The sequence below is a fragment of the Lissotriton helveticus genome, chromosome 5_1 (genome assembly GCF_964261635.1).
Source record: "Lissotriton helveticus chromosome 5_1, aLisHel1.1, whole genome shotgun sequence".
Classification (NCBI taxonomy): Eukaryota; Metazoa; Chordata; class Amphibia; order Caudata; family Salamandridae; genus Lissotriton; species Lissotriton helveticus.
Window position 1 is genome coordinate 539112280 of NC_136065.1, and position 15845 is coordinate 539128124.

At 41.0% G+C, this 15845-nt stretch overlaps 1 protein-coding gene across 1 annotated transcript in view; it reads left to right on the plus strand.

Moving 5' to 3' along the window:
* Positions 1 to 15845, plus strand: part of PCDH15 (protocadherin related 15) — a 2579312-nt gene that overhangs the window by 1690876 nt on the left and 872591 nt on the right. Inside the window, exon 15 of the mRNA XM_078642873.1 lies at positions 5958 to 6090. Coding sequence (XP_078498999.1) covers positions 5958 to 6090 — 133 coding nt within the window. The remainder of the gene's footprint in view (positions 1 to 5957; positions 6091 to 15845) is intronic.

Consider the following 15845-nt stretch of genomic DNA (forward strand, 5'->3'; position numbering starts at 1 on the left):
ACCTCCCTCAGAAGACCACCAAACCCAGCAGACCATGCCGAAAAACCTCGGCATTATACTCGACTCATCCCTCACCATGAACCGACAGGTCAATGCCATCACCACCAACTGCTTCAACACTCTTCGCATCCTCCGGAAGACCTTCAAATGGATCCCCCCCTGAATCAAGAAAAACAGTCACCCATGCACTCATCACCAGCAGACCGGACTATGGAAATGCACTCTACGCTGGCATAAGCAAGTCCCTACTCCTCAAACTCCAGACCATACAGAACACCGCCACCAGACTCGTCCTCGGCATTCCCCGGCAGGAACACATCAGCCAACACCTACGAAGTCTCCACTGGCTCCCTGTAGAGAAAAGAATCACCTACAAGATCCTCACCCATGCCTACACATGTCTACATAACACTGAACCCAAATACCACAATGACAGAATCAACTTCCACGTTCCCTAAAGAAATCTCCGATTCTTCCATCCTCGCACTGGCCGAAACCCCCCGCATCCACAGAGCCAGAGCAGGCGGAAGAGACTTCTCTTACATTGTGACTATGACCTGGAACGAGCGCCCGGCAGATATCAGATGCGCCCCCTTTCTGAACATATTCAGGAAGACCCTCAAGACCTGGCTCCGCAGCTGAACATAACTGCGGACCCCCACCCCCTCAGTGCCTTGAAACCCTCACCGGGGAGTAGCGCACTTATAATTCCTTGATTGATTGATCGATGATAACCTATTAACAGACAACATACACTGGAATGTGCAACCGCAGTATCAACTATCAACAACTCACCAAGACCACACTGGCCAGTTGCTGGTATCGGCTGTAGAGTACCTGGGAATGAGAGTGATAAATGGCAGAATGACGGAGTACACTTACCCAAAGTTCACCTATCATGGAGCTAAAGTATGATCCTCATCTGACTTCACAGTCATCTCACTATCAAGAATGCCATTCTTAGCACAGTTCTCCATTGAATTTACCACCCTGAGCGATCACTCCCATCAACATATACATTTTAGCTTAAGCCCTCCAAAGCACAGTATCACCCAACAATGGCCAGAGGCAAAAATTCGATCAATTTAAAGTGATTGAAGTGGACAAACAATACACTTTAGGACCTGCATAGCACAGTAAAGGAACTAGCAATGGTCAGTTGGAATGAGAAAACCAAATTAATTGACACCTGAACAGAATTCACAAGAAATCTGACATGATTAATGCCAGGTGACCGTAGGCATTTGCCAAGAAAGGCCTGCAACACAACATCATGTAAAATGCAAGGACTGAAAAGACAATTAGGAAAAGCAGTCAGGAAACTAAGATTAATTGACACCATTAAACCGCATGGGAAAATGTACATTGCCTGAGGAAGGAATTAAAAAAAACTTCATGGGAAGGAGAAAAAAATAGGAACGAGAAAAGAGGGGATTGAAACAATTGTATTGTATTGTAATTGCATTTATATAGCGCTTACTACCGCTGACAAGGCGTCAAAATGCTTTTTCGGTGAGTAGCACCCTACTCCGGGACCCATAGAGGATTAGTGTTGAATGAGTATAGTGAAACATGCAAGTACATTTTAAGTGGTGGATATCTTAGTCAGTTATTTGGGTTTGGAATGATAGCTGAAGGATAGAGGAGGAAAAAGGTTTGTAATTATATAGCGCTTGTTGACGCACGCTATTCAGGAAGCCCGTAAAGTATTAGTGGTGAAATATTATGGTGAAAAATGAAGTACTTTCAGTGGTGGATATTAGTCAGTTATTTGGAGTGAGAAGGAAAGCAGAGGGATAAAAGGGGAAGAAAGATTTGCATTCATTTAGCACTCGTTACCCCTGATGGGTGTTGAAGCGCTTTTCTGGTGAGTAGCACGCCACTCTGGAACCCATAAAGGAATTTGTGTTGAAAATTAGTATAGTAAAATATGAAGTCATTTGAGTAGTGGATATGTTATTCGGTTATTTGGGTAGATAAGGGTAGGTGGCGGGATAGAAGAGAGAAAGAGGTTTGTATTTATATAACGCTTGCTACCCCTGATGGGGTTTTGAAGCGCAAGTAGCATGCTACTCTGGAACCCATCATGATTAGTGTTGAATTGTAAGGTGAAACATGAGAGTAATTTTAATGGTGGATATTTTAGTCAGTTTTTTGGATTGAGAAGGGTTGGGGAGGGGTAGAAAAGGAAAAAAGGTTTGCATTTATATAGCACTTGTAACCCTGATGGGGTGTTGAGACTCTTTATTGGTGAGCAGCACGCTACTCTGGAACCCAATATAGGATTAGTGGTGAATTAGTAAAGTTGAATATGGAATTTGAGAAATGAACAAGTTAGTCTGTTAATTTTGATTGAAAAGGATAGTGGAGCGATAAAAGAGTGAAGAATTTCTTTTTTTTTAGGTCCTAGCAGTAGGAGGAAGCTTTTGGATGAGTAAAAAGGAGTTTTGGAGGGGAGGAGTCAATGGAAGAGTTTAGAAAGGTTTGTTTTAGGGGATCGGTATAGTAAAAGGAGGTGTCTGATGATACAAGAAGGGGTAGAGTAGGAGAGAGTCTAGAAAGGGTTATTTTGGCAATCATAGTAGTGGTATGGGGTTTGGGATCAATGAGAGAGTGGATGTAGAGGATATATTGATAGATGTGTAGGATGAGAGATAGGGTAGTGATTGGAAAGAGTAGTAGAAAGAAGTTTGAGATGAGTTAGAAGGTTGGGCTAGAAGATATATTGAGTGAAGTATAGGCTGAGAAATAGGGTTGTGCATTGGAAATGCTAAATTAGAAGAATGTGATAAATATATAGATCCATAGGTACATTGAAAGTATATAGATACCTAAAGGAGGTAAGTATATGTAGATTAAAGATATTGATAGTAGTGGTATGGGGTTTGGGATAAATGAAAGAGTGGATGTAGAGGATATATTGATAGATGTATAGTATAATTATTAGTTAAGTCCAGAATATTCAATGAAAGGAACAGCACTCATCCTGCAAATAAGACACATTTGTTTACCTACTCAGTAGCAGAAGTAACCAGCATAATACACAAGGGCAGAAAGAGCAGTGCACTAGGACCAAACGGAAATCCTCCAGGCTATTATAAAATGTGATCGAGCTATTTGCGGTAACTATTTATCTATCCTGTTCAAAGAAGTAGAAACTATTAAGCTGCATGCCGCCAGTTTGGCAAGGCTCAATTATCATGCCTTTCTATAAAGGTGAAGATAGATTGAACATGGCAAACTATAGACTTATAGTGTTACTGGACGTAGAAGCAAATTACTACGCATCCTTGATCCTAGCAGACCTCATTGACTGGTCCGATATGTGCAAACTGATTCTAGCCAATCAGACAGGCTTCAGAAAAGGAACCGGAATGATAGCAAATATTCTGGCACTCGCACTAATAGCTGACAAATGTAAGCGAAAAAAGCAAAAACTACACCTCTGCTTGATTGACTTACAAGCAGGCTTGATAGTGTAGATCATCACATCCTCTGGAGGAAACTAAGAGATTGGAACATTCCTGAACGACTACTGGGAGGAATAATGCTATTTTATACCCACACCTGGATAAGAGTGAAGTTGAGGGATGGCTTAGGATTTCAGGAAAACTCTCGACAAACAGGTGCCCAAGGCAGGAGTGTGAGTTGGCCCCACACCTGTTTAACCTGTCTATGTCTCATCTAACACCCCAGCTCAATCAGACCAACTCATATCCACCTCGCTTGGGCAAGCAAACTTTATCTCATCTTTCATATGAAGACAACGTGGTACTAATGAGTTTAACTCAAGCTGGCCTCCGGGGGTCACTGGCTGAAATGCATAAGTACATCACCACTAACAAATTGGAAATTAACATATCAAAAACAAAAACCATGCTGAAACCACCTAAGCCCTTTACAGAAAATCTGGTTAGACAGAAAGCTTCTGAAAGAAGTAACTAGCCGCAAGTATTTGGGAGCTTACATTGACAGCTGACTCAATCATTAAGAACAGAATAACTACATGTCAAAAAGAGCCAACACACTAGCATTGGGCAAAACAATTTAGGGTCAGTCTTTCAAATCACTGTTTGAAAAAATACTCTCAAGGATATCCTTTGCTAGCGCAGTCCTTCACAGAAAAGACTCTGCACTTCTGAACAAGCTACAAGCCACAATATATAAGCAGGTATTTAGACTATCCCATAATGTGTCAGCACTGCAGATGTGTCTGGAAATTGGGATAATTAATGGAACAGTAGGGAAAATGGCCACCTCAATAAAATGTTGGTACAAAATAAAAAATTATTTAGACCGTTGTGGATAAGAACTTATCTTTTACAACTTTTAAACCCATTCTAAATAAAGCCACAATATTCTACTCCCGTTGTTAGACAAAATCACTTTTTGTCATAGATCACATGCCTAATGATGATTAAAAATGACAAGAACTTAAAACCAGCACCATACTTAAGCCTTACATTTCCAGCATACCTAAAGCAACAATAAATGGCACTTCTTGTTGACCATCTGCCCCTTGATTAGGCCTTGGGGTGCTCTACTTCATTACCTTGAATGAGCCAAGTATACAATTGGGTACCTGATTCCCAGTAAGGAGATAACTGTAGGCTGACGGACCCACAACCATTGCAACTAATGACCCACTTTCTTAGAGTAACTCACCACAGGAAGTATTAAGCCTTGGTTGAACCAGCTGCTCCCTCAGAGAAATGACTCAACCTTCTTTGAAGCTGAAAGACTTGTGGTTTACTGAGTTATATTTGATTATCATGTTGGTCACCGAGATTGAATAATTTACTTATACGTTAGGGAGGAATCTAGTGTTGCACCAAGTACCCTTTGCTTGCTCTGAAGGCATGATGATGGTAGGCTTATCCTCATGACATTAATAGATATATGAGCTGGTGTGCTCATGCACAATAGTCACAAGTGGTCCACCCTAGTGAGGTGTGCTTCCAGTCAGAGCAGACTAACACAACAGCACTTACTGATTCCATACATCCTGAATATAACACATGAATTCACCATCAATCTGCACCCTTGCACATACAAGAGGAACATGAATGATTTTCATAATAGGCACACACTTTGCAGAACTCCTGTATAACTGTATGATGAAGTGATGAAGTAAAATGCCATCTTAAAAAAAATGTAAATTTTGCACATTATTCCCCAATGCCTTTTGCAAACATTATTTGCCTTGGTGGTCTTTGCACCTGATTCTTACAGGCCACTCCAAATGGGGTTGTAAAAATGGTTGCAAAGCGAAAGTGAAGGCAGTCATGTTCCTAGAGGCACAGGGCCTCATTTATGGCATTTTGGTGTATGCCAAAGTGAAAAGGCAGGTACTGTTTTTAAGCAATACAGTGCATTCCTGTTTTTTCTGCCTGTGCTGACACCATTTTGGCAGCCTGGCATCAATATAGGTACTGTTGCACCATGGTGTAAGGGTGCCTCTGTTGCATGCAGGATTGTTGTTGTGCATGAGAGGTCACCTTCATGCTCAAAAACAATCCTATGTTGAGCTTTCGACTTTCTATAACATGGAAATTGAAAAAAACGAGGAGAAATAAACACATTTCTCCTCGTTACTCCTCACCTTAGGAGGCGTACGGAATTGATGCTTTACAAGGGTTGCACCATATTGTAAATCTGGGGCAGCATCAAATTCCATGGGTGTTGCGTAGGAAAACCCACTACAATACCCATTGACAGCCCCCTGGGTGAAGAGTAAAGCAATGCAGCAAATTGCTCTGTACCGTATTTCTCACGATTTATAAGCCACTCAAAGCCACACAGAGTGGCTTTTCTTGGCTTCATTTAATCTTTATGAGAGCCCTGCGTCATGCATGTACCACTTTACATAGTGCAAAAGTTCGCAGGGCTCTCATAAATAAGCCCCATAGTATTTAAAATAGCCTACAAGGATGATTTTCTTTCTCTTTTCTTTTCAGGAGTTCCATTACCACTGTTTACATTGAGGTGCTACCCCCAAATAATCAGAGCCCTCCTCGCTTTCCACAGTCAATGTACAACTTGGAACTTAGCGAAGCAATGCGGATTGGAGCTGTTCTCTTAAATCTTCAGGTACTAAAGCTATCCTGTTTTCCTAGAGTATTCATGTGCAGTGTGTAAAGATCTATTGACCGGCTATTGACCGGCTCATGGTGTACTGTTATTCGAGTAGTTGTATATATATATATGAGAGTTATTGACTGAACTAGAACATCAATGCACCTTCACTGAATTGATTGTTCTACAGTGTGTCTTATGTCTTCAAATAATTGTGCACTGCCATAAGTGATAGACCACCAAATAACAACTAATAATCTAGAATCACCAAGCACGGTGTTTGACACTGTTGGAGAGGAAACTATAGGTTTCAAAAGTTCAACATGCAGAAACTATACAATTTCTTTGTTATGTGTTTGTGTTTTGTGCATGTTCATCACTCATGCATGCAACAATACAACGTTTACATTTTCTTCACTTACCTTGAAGCACATGTTAATTGTAATGCAAGTGTACCATTATTACTCCACGTCTTAACATAAAGAGCAGCAAAAGTTATAGAACACTTGGACATGCAAAACAGATAATACAGAGCAAGTGAAAATTAGCAAGTGTCTTGAAACTCAAAACGCAAACAGAATTAAGGGAAATAAGGGAACAATTTCAGAACCTTTGAAAGAACCCTTTGGATTTTTGTGGGGTGACTATGGTTGAAGAGGGGGTTAAGTTTGGGATGCAGGGTCTTGTGTTTTGTGAGTATGTACTGAACATGTATATCTTGGTTCTTTTTTTTAACAGGTTGCCTCCATTTTATTATCTGCTTCTTTTCATCACATTCTGCCCTTGATTCTCTGCTTCACTCTCCAATTTTTTTTCACACCAAAACAATTCCAAATGGATAGCCCTGAAGATAGCTGCTGTTCCATTATGAATGTCATTGAACAGTTTAACAGCTATTTCACTTATCTCAGCTGTTCTCATTAAGATTTTTAATCATCTCTTTCTGCAGTTTTTGTGTGGTCAACAAAGTTCTACTAGTCAGTTATTGCATGTCCCTTTCCTGTGCACTTATTTTCACTGAATTTTCACCATCTCTTTTGTATCCCTCTATCTTGGAATGTATTGTTTTTTCTCCAAAGATGGTTCTCTCTTCAGCCTTCTGAGTAATCGTAAATTATCATATATGGGTGAGGACATACCTCTAGAAAAAAACTGTCGTCTCCTGTATGGATTTCAAAATGAAAGTCACAAGTAGGGGGAACGATGTGAAAATATTTATCATAATGTATATCTTCCCAGCACCAAGGCACTAACACCAAGTACTAAGGCCCAAATGGGGAGCAATGGGTGTTTCGCATTTCAGTCTTGACTATTGCAACCTATTGCCAACCTATTTTGTGTTACTACTTATATTATTCCATCTTGACATATCATTGCTCCCTGGACATACTTAATGGCAGCAGCAGTGCGACCCCATTGTGCAGGTGCCCAGCCACAACTCCCCAGTTACTTGGACTGGTGCTCCTACCAGTCAAGGCCCTCTCGGATCCAGCTATGTGCCACTGATTCTGAACTCCTCTCTCTATCGCTAACTTCTCTTGCTCTCTCACTCGTGCTTCATCAATTGTCTTCATTTTTTGGCCTGTTTTTGCATTTTACTTGTGCCTCTTTGCTCTTTTAATCGTTTCTGGCTTTTGCCTATTTTTGCCCCTTTTTGCCTTCCACTCATGCCTCTTTGCTTCCTTGTTTTTTCTAAGCTTTTGCCTCTTTTTGCCTTCTCTTATGCCTCTTTACTCCTTTCTGCTTCATCATATTTTGCCATCTCCTCTGTTCCCCTTCATTCAACTCTTCCGAAGCTCCCAGAGGCCTTCACCCACTCCCCCTCTTGCCCCTGCTCCTTACCTGTTCTCCTGCACATCTTCACTTCTCTTCTTCCCACCTTCACATGCCTGGACCATGCCCAGACCCACAAACCCTGGGCCGTCAACCCCCCCAGTGCTACACCTCTGACACAATTCACGTAATTTCCTGGTTTAAAAGAAGTTATTTGTAAATTTTGCATACTTTGATAAGAAATTAAATTCTTTAACACACTCCAAATTCTAATGAGAGGAGGCGCGATTGTGCCGGGTAGAAAGGGTGCAGATGCACCACCCGAGGGTACGCTAGGTCATCATATGGCAATAGATGTAGGACTTCATATGTGTATTTGGTAGAACAATGGGATAAGATCACTGTGAAATATGGTTCTTTAACGTTTGCACATTATGGCACTTTCATTTGAGAATTATTGAACATTTAAGGAGGACGCTGTATGACATAAAACCACCTTCAAGACCTACAAAACACGAAACACTTAAAGCCTGGGAACTTACAGTTCACCTATGGTAGAGAGAGAGATTTGAAGGATGGATCAAGAAAGCCATATGCACTTGTGCGGATTCTAAATTGAATGCAGAGTAGAACACTTTCCAAACTGATATGATTGAGGGAGCTAGATTATACCCTGCACTAAGAAAAACAAGAAAGAGGCAGATGATAAAGAAAATGTAGCTGAGGACAGTGATAGTGATTCAAATGAGTATTTTATAACCACATTATTATTAAACAATCCAACTCCCATACAATGTGACCCAAACTGGAGGAGTGAGTAATGCACATACCAGTGAGAATTTTGATGTGCCTACATCACTAGTAGATGCACATTCTAATTAGATAGTATGGAGTTAAGGGATGACAATCCCTCTAAATTAAACTGCCCTAGATTCACTGACTGTTCCTCTCACAATTGGTCCTTTAGATCCTCTATATGAACTTGGAGTGGCAGGAAATAATACACATACTTTGTTCCTACTGGGATGAGTACCTCAGGTAGAAATATGGTGGGTTCATAGGCAAGATGGTGCCCGCTGCTGCGGACGTGTAGCTGACCGCTCCTGGTGGACCTCGCGGTAATCATCTTTGAGGAGTAGCGAGATGATTTTCTTAACCACTCTCACCTTGTTTTCTGCTGCGCTAATATTGTCGGAATGCCTCAGAAGCTCCTTCGCAAGATTGTAGACTGAAAATCAACACTTTGTTTCACGGATCTGTGAGAGCACCGCTGTGCCAGCGTTTGATGTTGGAGACATGCTCGGCGTAGCTGCGGGGCTGAACCTGTGTCGGCGTAGTTGGTGGGCGCTACCGCCAAAGAGTACTAGGTGCATCGGGGAGCCGCATGGCAGCCCCGCCAGATGACAGGATCAAATCCAGGAGATGCCACCGAAGGGCACGCGAGGGAGACCCCGCGGTCAATAAACTGTGAACTCGGAGAAGGTAGCAGAAGACGCTCAGGTGAGAGAGGTTGACCTGAGCAATGCTGCGGATTTGGGCAAGAATGGCGATGCTGCTGCTGTAAGCGCTAAGGGAGGCATGATGGGGAAAAAGATACCAGCACTTTTCTCTGCAGCCAAGGACAAGCGGAAGGAGAAAAAGGCTGAATTTTCACTGGAAGGAGTAGCTGACTTGGCAGATTCAACTGACAGGGGGCTCCTGAGTGCGATAAATGTGAATGTAATTACAAATCCACTACCCTCAGAGGATATTAATTCAGGATGTTTGGGGCCTCCACTTAGTGCACCTGTTAGCTTTTCTAATAACAATCCTCCTTCTTTGGAAGATTTGGATGGGGCAGTGGATGGTATTAGAGGATATAGAGACACGCTTTCGGGGGCTGAAGGTGGGATTCAATACTCTAATGTCCCGACAACCTGCCTGGGTCTTGAGCAATTACAAATATCTGATGCAGAATCGGGGGACTCTTATTCGCTTTCTGAGCAATATATGTCGTTCTGTGAGGAATTGGCTAGAAAATATACGACACAATTGAATATGGCGGACGGTAGTGATCACAGCAGTCTGTTCTTGGAAGAGTCAAGGGAGTTTGCTGAAAATCATCCCTATACTGTACGGAAAAAATTGGAATTGAATACTAATACAAATACAAATAAAGATGACACAGTAAAGGAGCAAATCAACGCTGACAGAGAAGAAATATCTCTAGCTTTAATTTATCGATCCATTATGTCCCACCGGGATGAAACTCGAGAAGAGAGCCAAAGAGTGCAAAATTTGTGCCGCAAATTACAGAACTCGGTTAGGCGCATTGCAAAATCTCATGTTGACTTTATCGCCAGGTTCAATGAGGCTGAATCATGAATCTCTAATCTGGAGGATGAACTCACCCAACAAAAGGACGCTACTGAATTGCTACAGGCTACTAGGGAGGACACTCAATGGAAGATGGTGGATTTAGAAAACCGGGCGCGCCGAATTAACTTAATAATACTTCAGAACCCCGAGGGGAAGGAAGGGCAGGACCCACGTAGATTTATTATTGATTTGTTTAAAAAAGCATTTTCTTAGTTGATCAAGTGGGACTGGGACCGAGAGATTGAACGCGCCCACAGGTTTCTCTTTAATATTCGTCTTAGAGCTGGTCAGGGGGATCCCAAGCCTAGAGCCTCAATTCAAATATATCCCAGGATTTTGTCTGACCATGCCCCAATTGTTTTGGAAGTTAGTGCATTAGGTCAGAAGGTCTCCTCTCAGACTTTCTCTTTTGATCGGAAATTATGTTTTAGTGATGAGTTTAGAGAGCATATGATTGGTTGGATGAAGGACTTTTTTGACAATAACAGGCAGTCCACCCATAGTGCAATTATTTGGGATACGTTTAAAGCTTGTTTTCGGGGTGAAGTGTTTAGTTTCGGATTCTATCAGCAAAGGAAAATTAAATTAGAACTACTGGCTCTATATGCCGCTTTGAGAGAGGCGGAGGGCAATTTAACCTTGGGATTACACAGCAAGGTAATATTTTGGAGCTTGAAAACTCTGTTGCGGGAGCACAGGCTAAAATCCAGGGTTTATGGAATATTGAGAGTGCCAAAGAGTATTTAGTCTACAAAAGGCAAAATCATGAGTACGGGGAAACATTTGGCAGATGTCTGGCTTTACAGCTACGCATGAAAGAATCTTCTCGTTCTATCGCCTCTCTGAAGGATAACAATGGCCAATCTTGTCAGGACAAATAATCACGGAGAAGGGAGAAAGAAGAAGCTATGATCCATTCAGCTTCCTTATGTTGTATCAAACTATCAAGTGGGGAATGGATAACTTGTCCTGCATAACCTGAGTTAGCAATGTATCGTGTTCTGTGTCCCAATAAAAAACCCTCATTCACATGTGAAGGATGGAATGTGGCGGTGTATCTTGGTTCTCCACCTCTCAATCACGTGAAAGCATCATCATGGGGTTAGTGGTTGTGCTTCCTCCACCTGGAGGTATGCCCCTAGGTTAGTGCAGTAGTGATCGGTGATATAGGGGTCATAAGTGATTTAAAAATCCTCGTACAGCCAGTAGTCAGTTTTAATGGATCTGGATTCGAAATATTGGTTAAAAATACAAAATAGTGCGTTTTGAGATTTGATAATGAGTCTCCCGCCCTTTTAAAGTCCTTAAAAAGTGGTCGACATGTTTCAGCCCTTATTATGCCTATATAGGTCGGGTGGGCTTTCTTCAGGACCTGGGTGAAAGGTGTAGTGAGACAGTGGGTGTCTCTAGGTGAAATGACCATAGAAAATAAATTTATTCTCAAGGTAGTGTGGGAAAAAGATATATTAATCTGTTTCCATTAAGGTCCACAGGTACCTTCAAAGTTACTCATTAGTACTTGTACGGACGGCCAGTGAGTCTGTATCTGCCTACTTCGGCTTCCAGTCAGCAGAACTTGTGCTGACTCTTCCCGGAAGAGTCAGCACAAGTTCTGCCGACTGCTCGCCACTTTAGTTTGCCTTATATATTAATCCTTTTGTTGAGTAGCTGGGCAGCAACCCCCGTTTTAAGCCTATTTATGTACATGACACCCCATTCTCCGATTGCGCTTACGCGGATGACATTGCAGGGACATTGGCTGATCCATCTGTTGCATTTCAAGAGATTGAGCAATTAGCAACACTGTTTGGCCAGGTGCCCGGTTACAAACTTAAGGTAACCAAAACACAAATCCATTGCTCAGACAACATTGTTTTGCAGGATAATAGAGTGTTAAAAAAGGAGACTTACTTGGGCATTAAAATTTGGGACATCAATGTCAGAGGTGGTTGACGCCATTTGGAATACGATGCTACAAAGTGTTAAGGACTCACTTGATAAATGGGGACGACTACAGCTTACTCTAGTCGGTGGAAATAACTACATTAAAATGAATATTTTACCGAAGGTCCTATATATATTCAGATCAATTCCCTTGGAGGTGGCAGGTGCTCAGTTGCAACATCTTCAATCTTTGTGTTCGAAGTTTATTTGGGCTCCTGGCAAATCAAGAAGAGCTATTAGATTTATAACACTACCAGTGGAGAGAGGTGGCTTAGCTATCCCAGATTTTGCTTTAGATTTTTATGTATATTTTTTGTTGAAAATGCGGATACTATTGACCCCGGAAGGAATGGTTAGTACAGCAGAGGCCACTTCGATTTTTGAGATCTTGTTGGGATCCGAGGCCCGACAATGCTTATTTAAAGAAATTGATGGTAGTTATTTTAAGCGAACAAGATGTAAATTTGTTGAAAAAGCCTTCAAAGTATGGAAGAGAATACGAAAGCTATGCTTTCTGGAGAATTTATCATACTATACACCTATGAATGCTGTGAAGATTCTTCCTCCCATCTTTTGTGATAATATAGCTCACGCATCGAGGAACAAAGGTATTATAACAACTGGCTATTTCTTTGCCAAGGGCGGTCACTCATGTCTTTTGATACGTTATAATTTGTGTAATCTTCAGTTTTTAAAATTTCTTCAAATCCGGGATTATTTATCATGGAAAAATGTTATGGTTGCACCCAATTCATTTGTAGAGGCTGTAAGGCGGCAGGAGAAAATTGGGGTGTTGTATAATATTTTATTATCATATAGAGCAGATGATTTAGAGAAACATATCGTTAAATGATGTAAAATTCTGGGTGAACCTCACATATCTATTGAGAATGCTATTGCCAGATCTCGGGCCTTGCTATTGTCAGCTAATTTGAAAGTGCAATTTTTTAAAACTGTTTTTGATTTATACTATACCCCTGCTTGTATGTTTAAATGAGGGGGAAGCTATGATGGAAAATGTTTCCGGTGTCGGGAAGATTATGCTGATAGCCTGCACATTTTCTTTAGTTGTTGTAAACTGTCTAGATTGATAGCGGATATAGAGAAATGCATGTTTATAATTATTGGGAGGCCGTTGAGGATCACACCTGCCATAATGTTATTAGGGATGGGGGCTGAAAATGATAAAGGTACTCCATTGTATAAATATCGGTATCTCATTTTTATTCAATGACAGTTGCTCAGCCTTGTGTTGCCTCCAATTGGCTTAAAACGGAACCCGGTGCATTTGAACTATGGCGGGATAAAATTTATAATCTTTTTAATTTAGAATGTAGTTTATTTTCTGTTAAGGGGGCAAAAAAACGTAAGATTGATTTAAGAATCTGAGGTGCTTTTTGTGACCATACTTGAATTTGTGAAATTGCTATACTAACAAACTGTATTGTTTTGTTTTTATGCTGCTGTGGAGCAATAAATATAAAAAAAAAAAAGAAATCCGGTGGGTTTGACATCATGACCAATTCATCAAAATCCTATAGTTCCGACACAAGGGAATACTCAATGTGCTGGAAGTGCAGAGCCTACATTAAATCTGACAGAGTTTGATCCAATTAGAAGGTTTTTCTCAAAGATCGCCACCTTTTTTCAAGCCCAACAGGAATGTGCTTCCCTGTGTTAATAACAGTACCCCCAGGAAAGAGATGCCTATAGTTTTGCCAAGTTCTAACATGTCTCTTTTGAACTCACCACCTGATGCAAATCATGGTTCTTTTATCAGAGAGATAATTCTTAATACTCTGGTAGAACAACCTGGTCTTACTGCCCGAGAAATCAATGATTGATTCAAAGGTATAGCTACCCAGACTAGTAGTGTGACTCCCAGACCAGGTGGAAGGAACAATCGAGCCCCAGAGAGGGAAAAGACAATACATCTGGCCGAACAGAAATTAGAATTAGATGAAATGATACTTAGAAATTATGACATGTCCCAATTAAATGCTTACTGAGATGATGAGCATTTGTTCATGTTTAACCACATTAGTGCTAAGGCAATTCCCCCTCTGTGCTGCAACCCCTTGATTACCATTGTTCATGACAAGCTCAGCTCGTCATCAGCACAGGAGCAGTGTACTGCATGACGAGCTGAGCTCGTCATGAGCATGGAAGGGGTTAAAGACATTACTAGACGTGTAGCTCAGGCTCATGAAACATTGTCTGATTTGGCTCATAGATAAGAAATGTACTTGCAGAAATCTAAAGCCTTACAGAAAAGTTACTGTTTAAGCTTTAATGACCATGATCTCCCTAACCACGAGAAATTAAATAACAGATAAAAGAATGAATTGCTTATTTTTGATAATGGAGTGAGCTGGTTAGATGGGAAGGCAGATGTGTAAAGAAAAAGGATCCAAAAAAGTCAGATTAGAGCTGCCTCCATTTGGAACTGAAAAGAAGGATGAGGATATACACATGATTCCAATGAGAGAAGTGCCTGGTGAAGGTTATGTCCACAGACCTTGGAGCAGGACTGATCTTGTGTCATTCACAAATGATTTTCCAAATCGAGAGAAAACCTAGTGGAATGGTACATTCAGGTTGATCGGTTTGTAAAGATATCAAAGGTTCTAAGCTTAATGCAGAACACATGGAAGTCACAAAGTGTCATTTTTTAAAAAGATTGTTTATGTGCAGGAAGGGCAAAGCCAAGATTCAATACACACTGTAACTGCGTGAATACAGATATGTGGACAATCACATTATGTGTGTACACTTGTGTATATGTTCTATTATAATGTAAATATAGGATATCTTTAAGTAAATACGTGGATACATGCAGATTAATCAATGTGGTAAAACCCACATGTCTAATTATACATGAGAACTGCAATTTGGTGTTACTGTAAAAGAAGCATTAGTGTACACACATATATAAATGTTACGGTTACATGGCAAAGGTACTTTCTATATGGCTTTAAGTCCACTTCACTTCATTAGTCACATCATACCAAATGAGTACAAATGGCCCTAAACTATTCGTATATGAGTCCTAATCAATAATAACAAGGCTGAAGCCAAAATTAGCTGCCCCAATAGCCTCTTGAAAACTCTATGAGACATCTGTTCCATATTCCCTGTGAACACGTTTGGTCAAGTGGATGATGCCTATATCCTCACTCTTGTGGACTACTGCAATGCCGTCTGCAGGGGCATATCTAATAGTGCCAAGGTAAAGTTACAATACCTGCACATACCTGCAGAACATGGTACCGAGGATAATGCTGGGGCTCAAATATGCAATCATGACTCACTTTCCAGAGATTAACTGTGCTAGCTGCCAATAGGAACAAACATTGGAAATGCAATAGGTCTTGTATTGGCTTATGTTAGAGCTATTGGCATTGTAAATGGCAGTGTAAATGACAATGTTTTGCATAAGTACAGTTTGAATTATTTAACTGCAGCGCCCACCTCCCTGACGCCTAAAATGACCAGGGATTTCTCGGGTAATAACTGGATTGAACACACTGCACTTTAACGCCTAAGATGGCCACAAGTCAACTTGCACTTCATCTAAGTGCTCCCACTACTCATCTAACAACTAACATTACACCCAAACACCCTGACACTGAGTCAATGGCACCATAGTGCCAGTTTACAAATTGCTCCAAGTCACTGCATAATGTACTTCACCG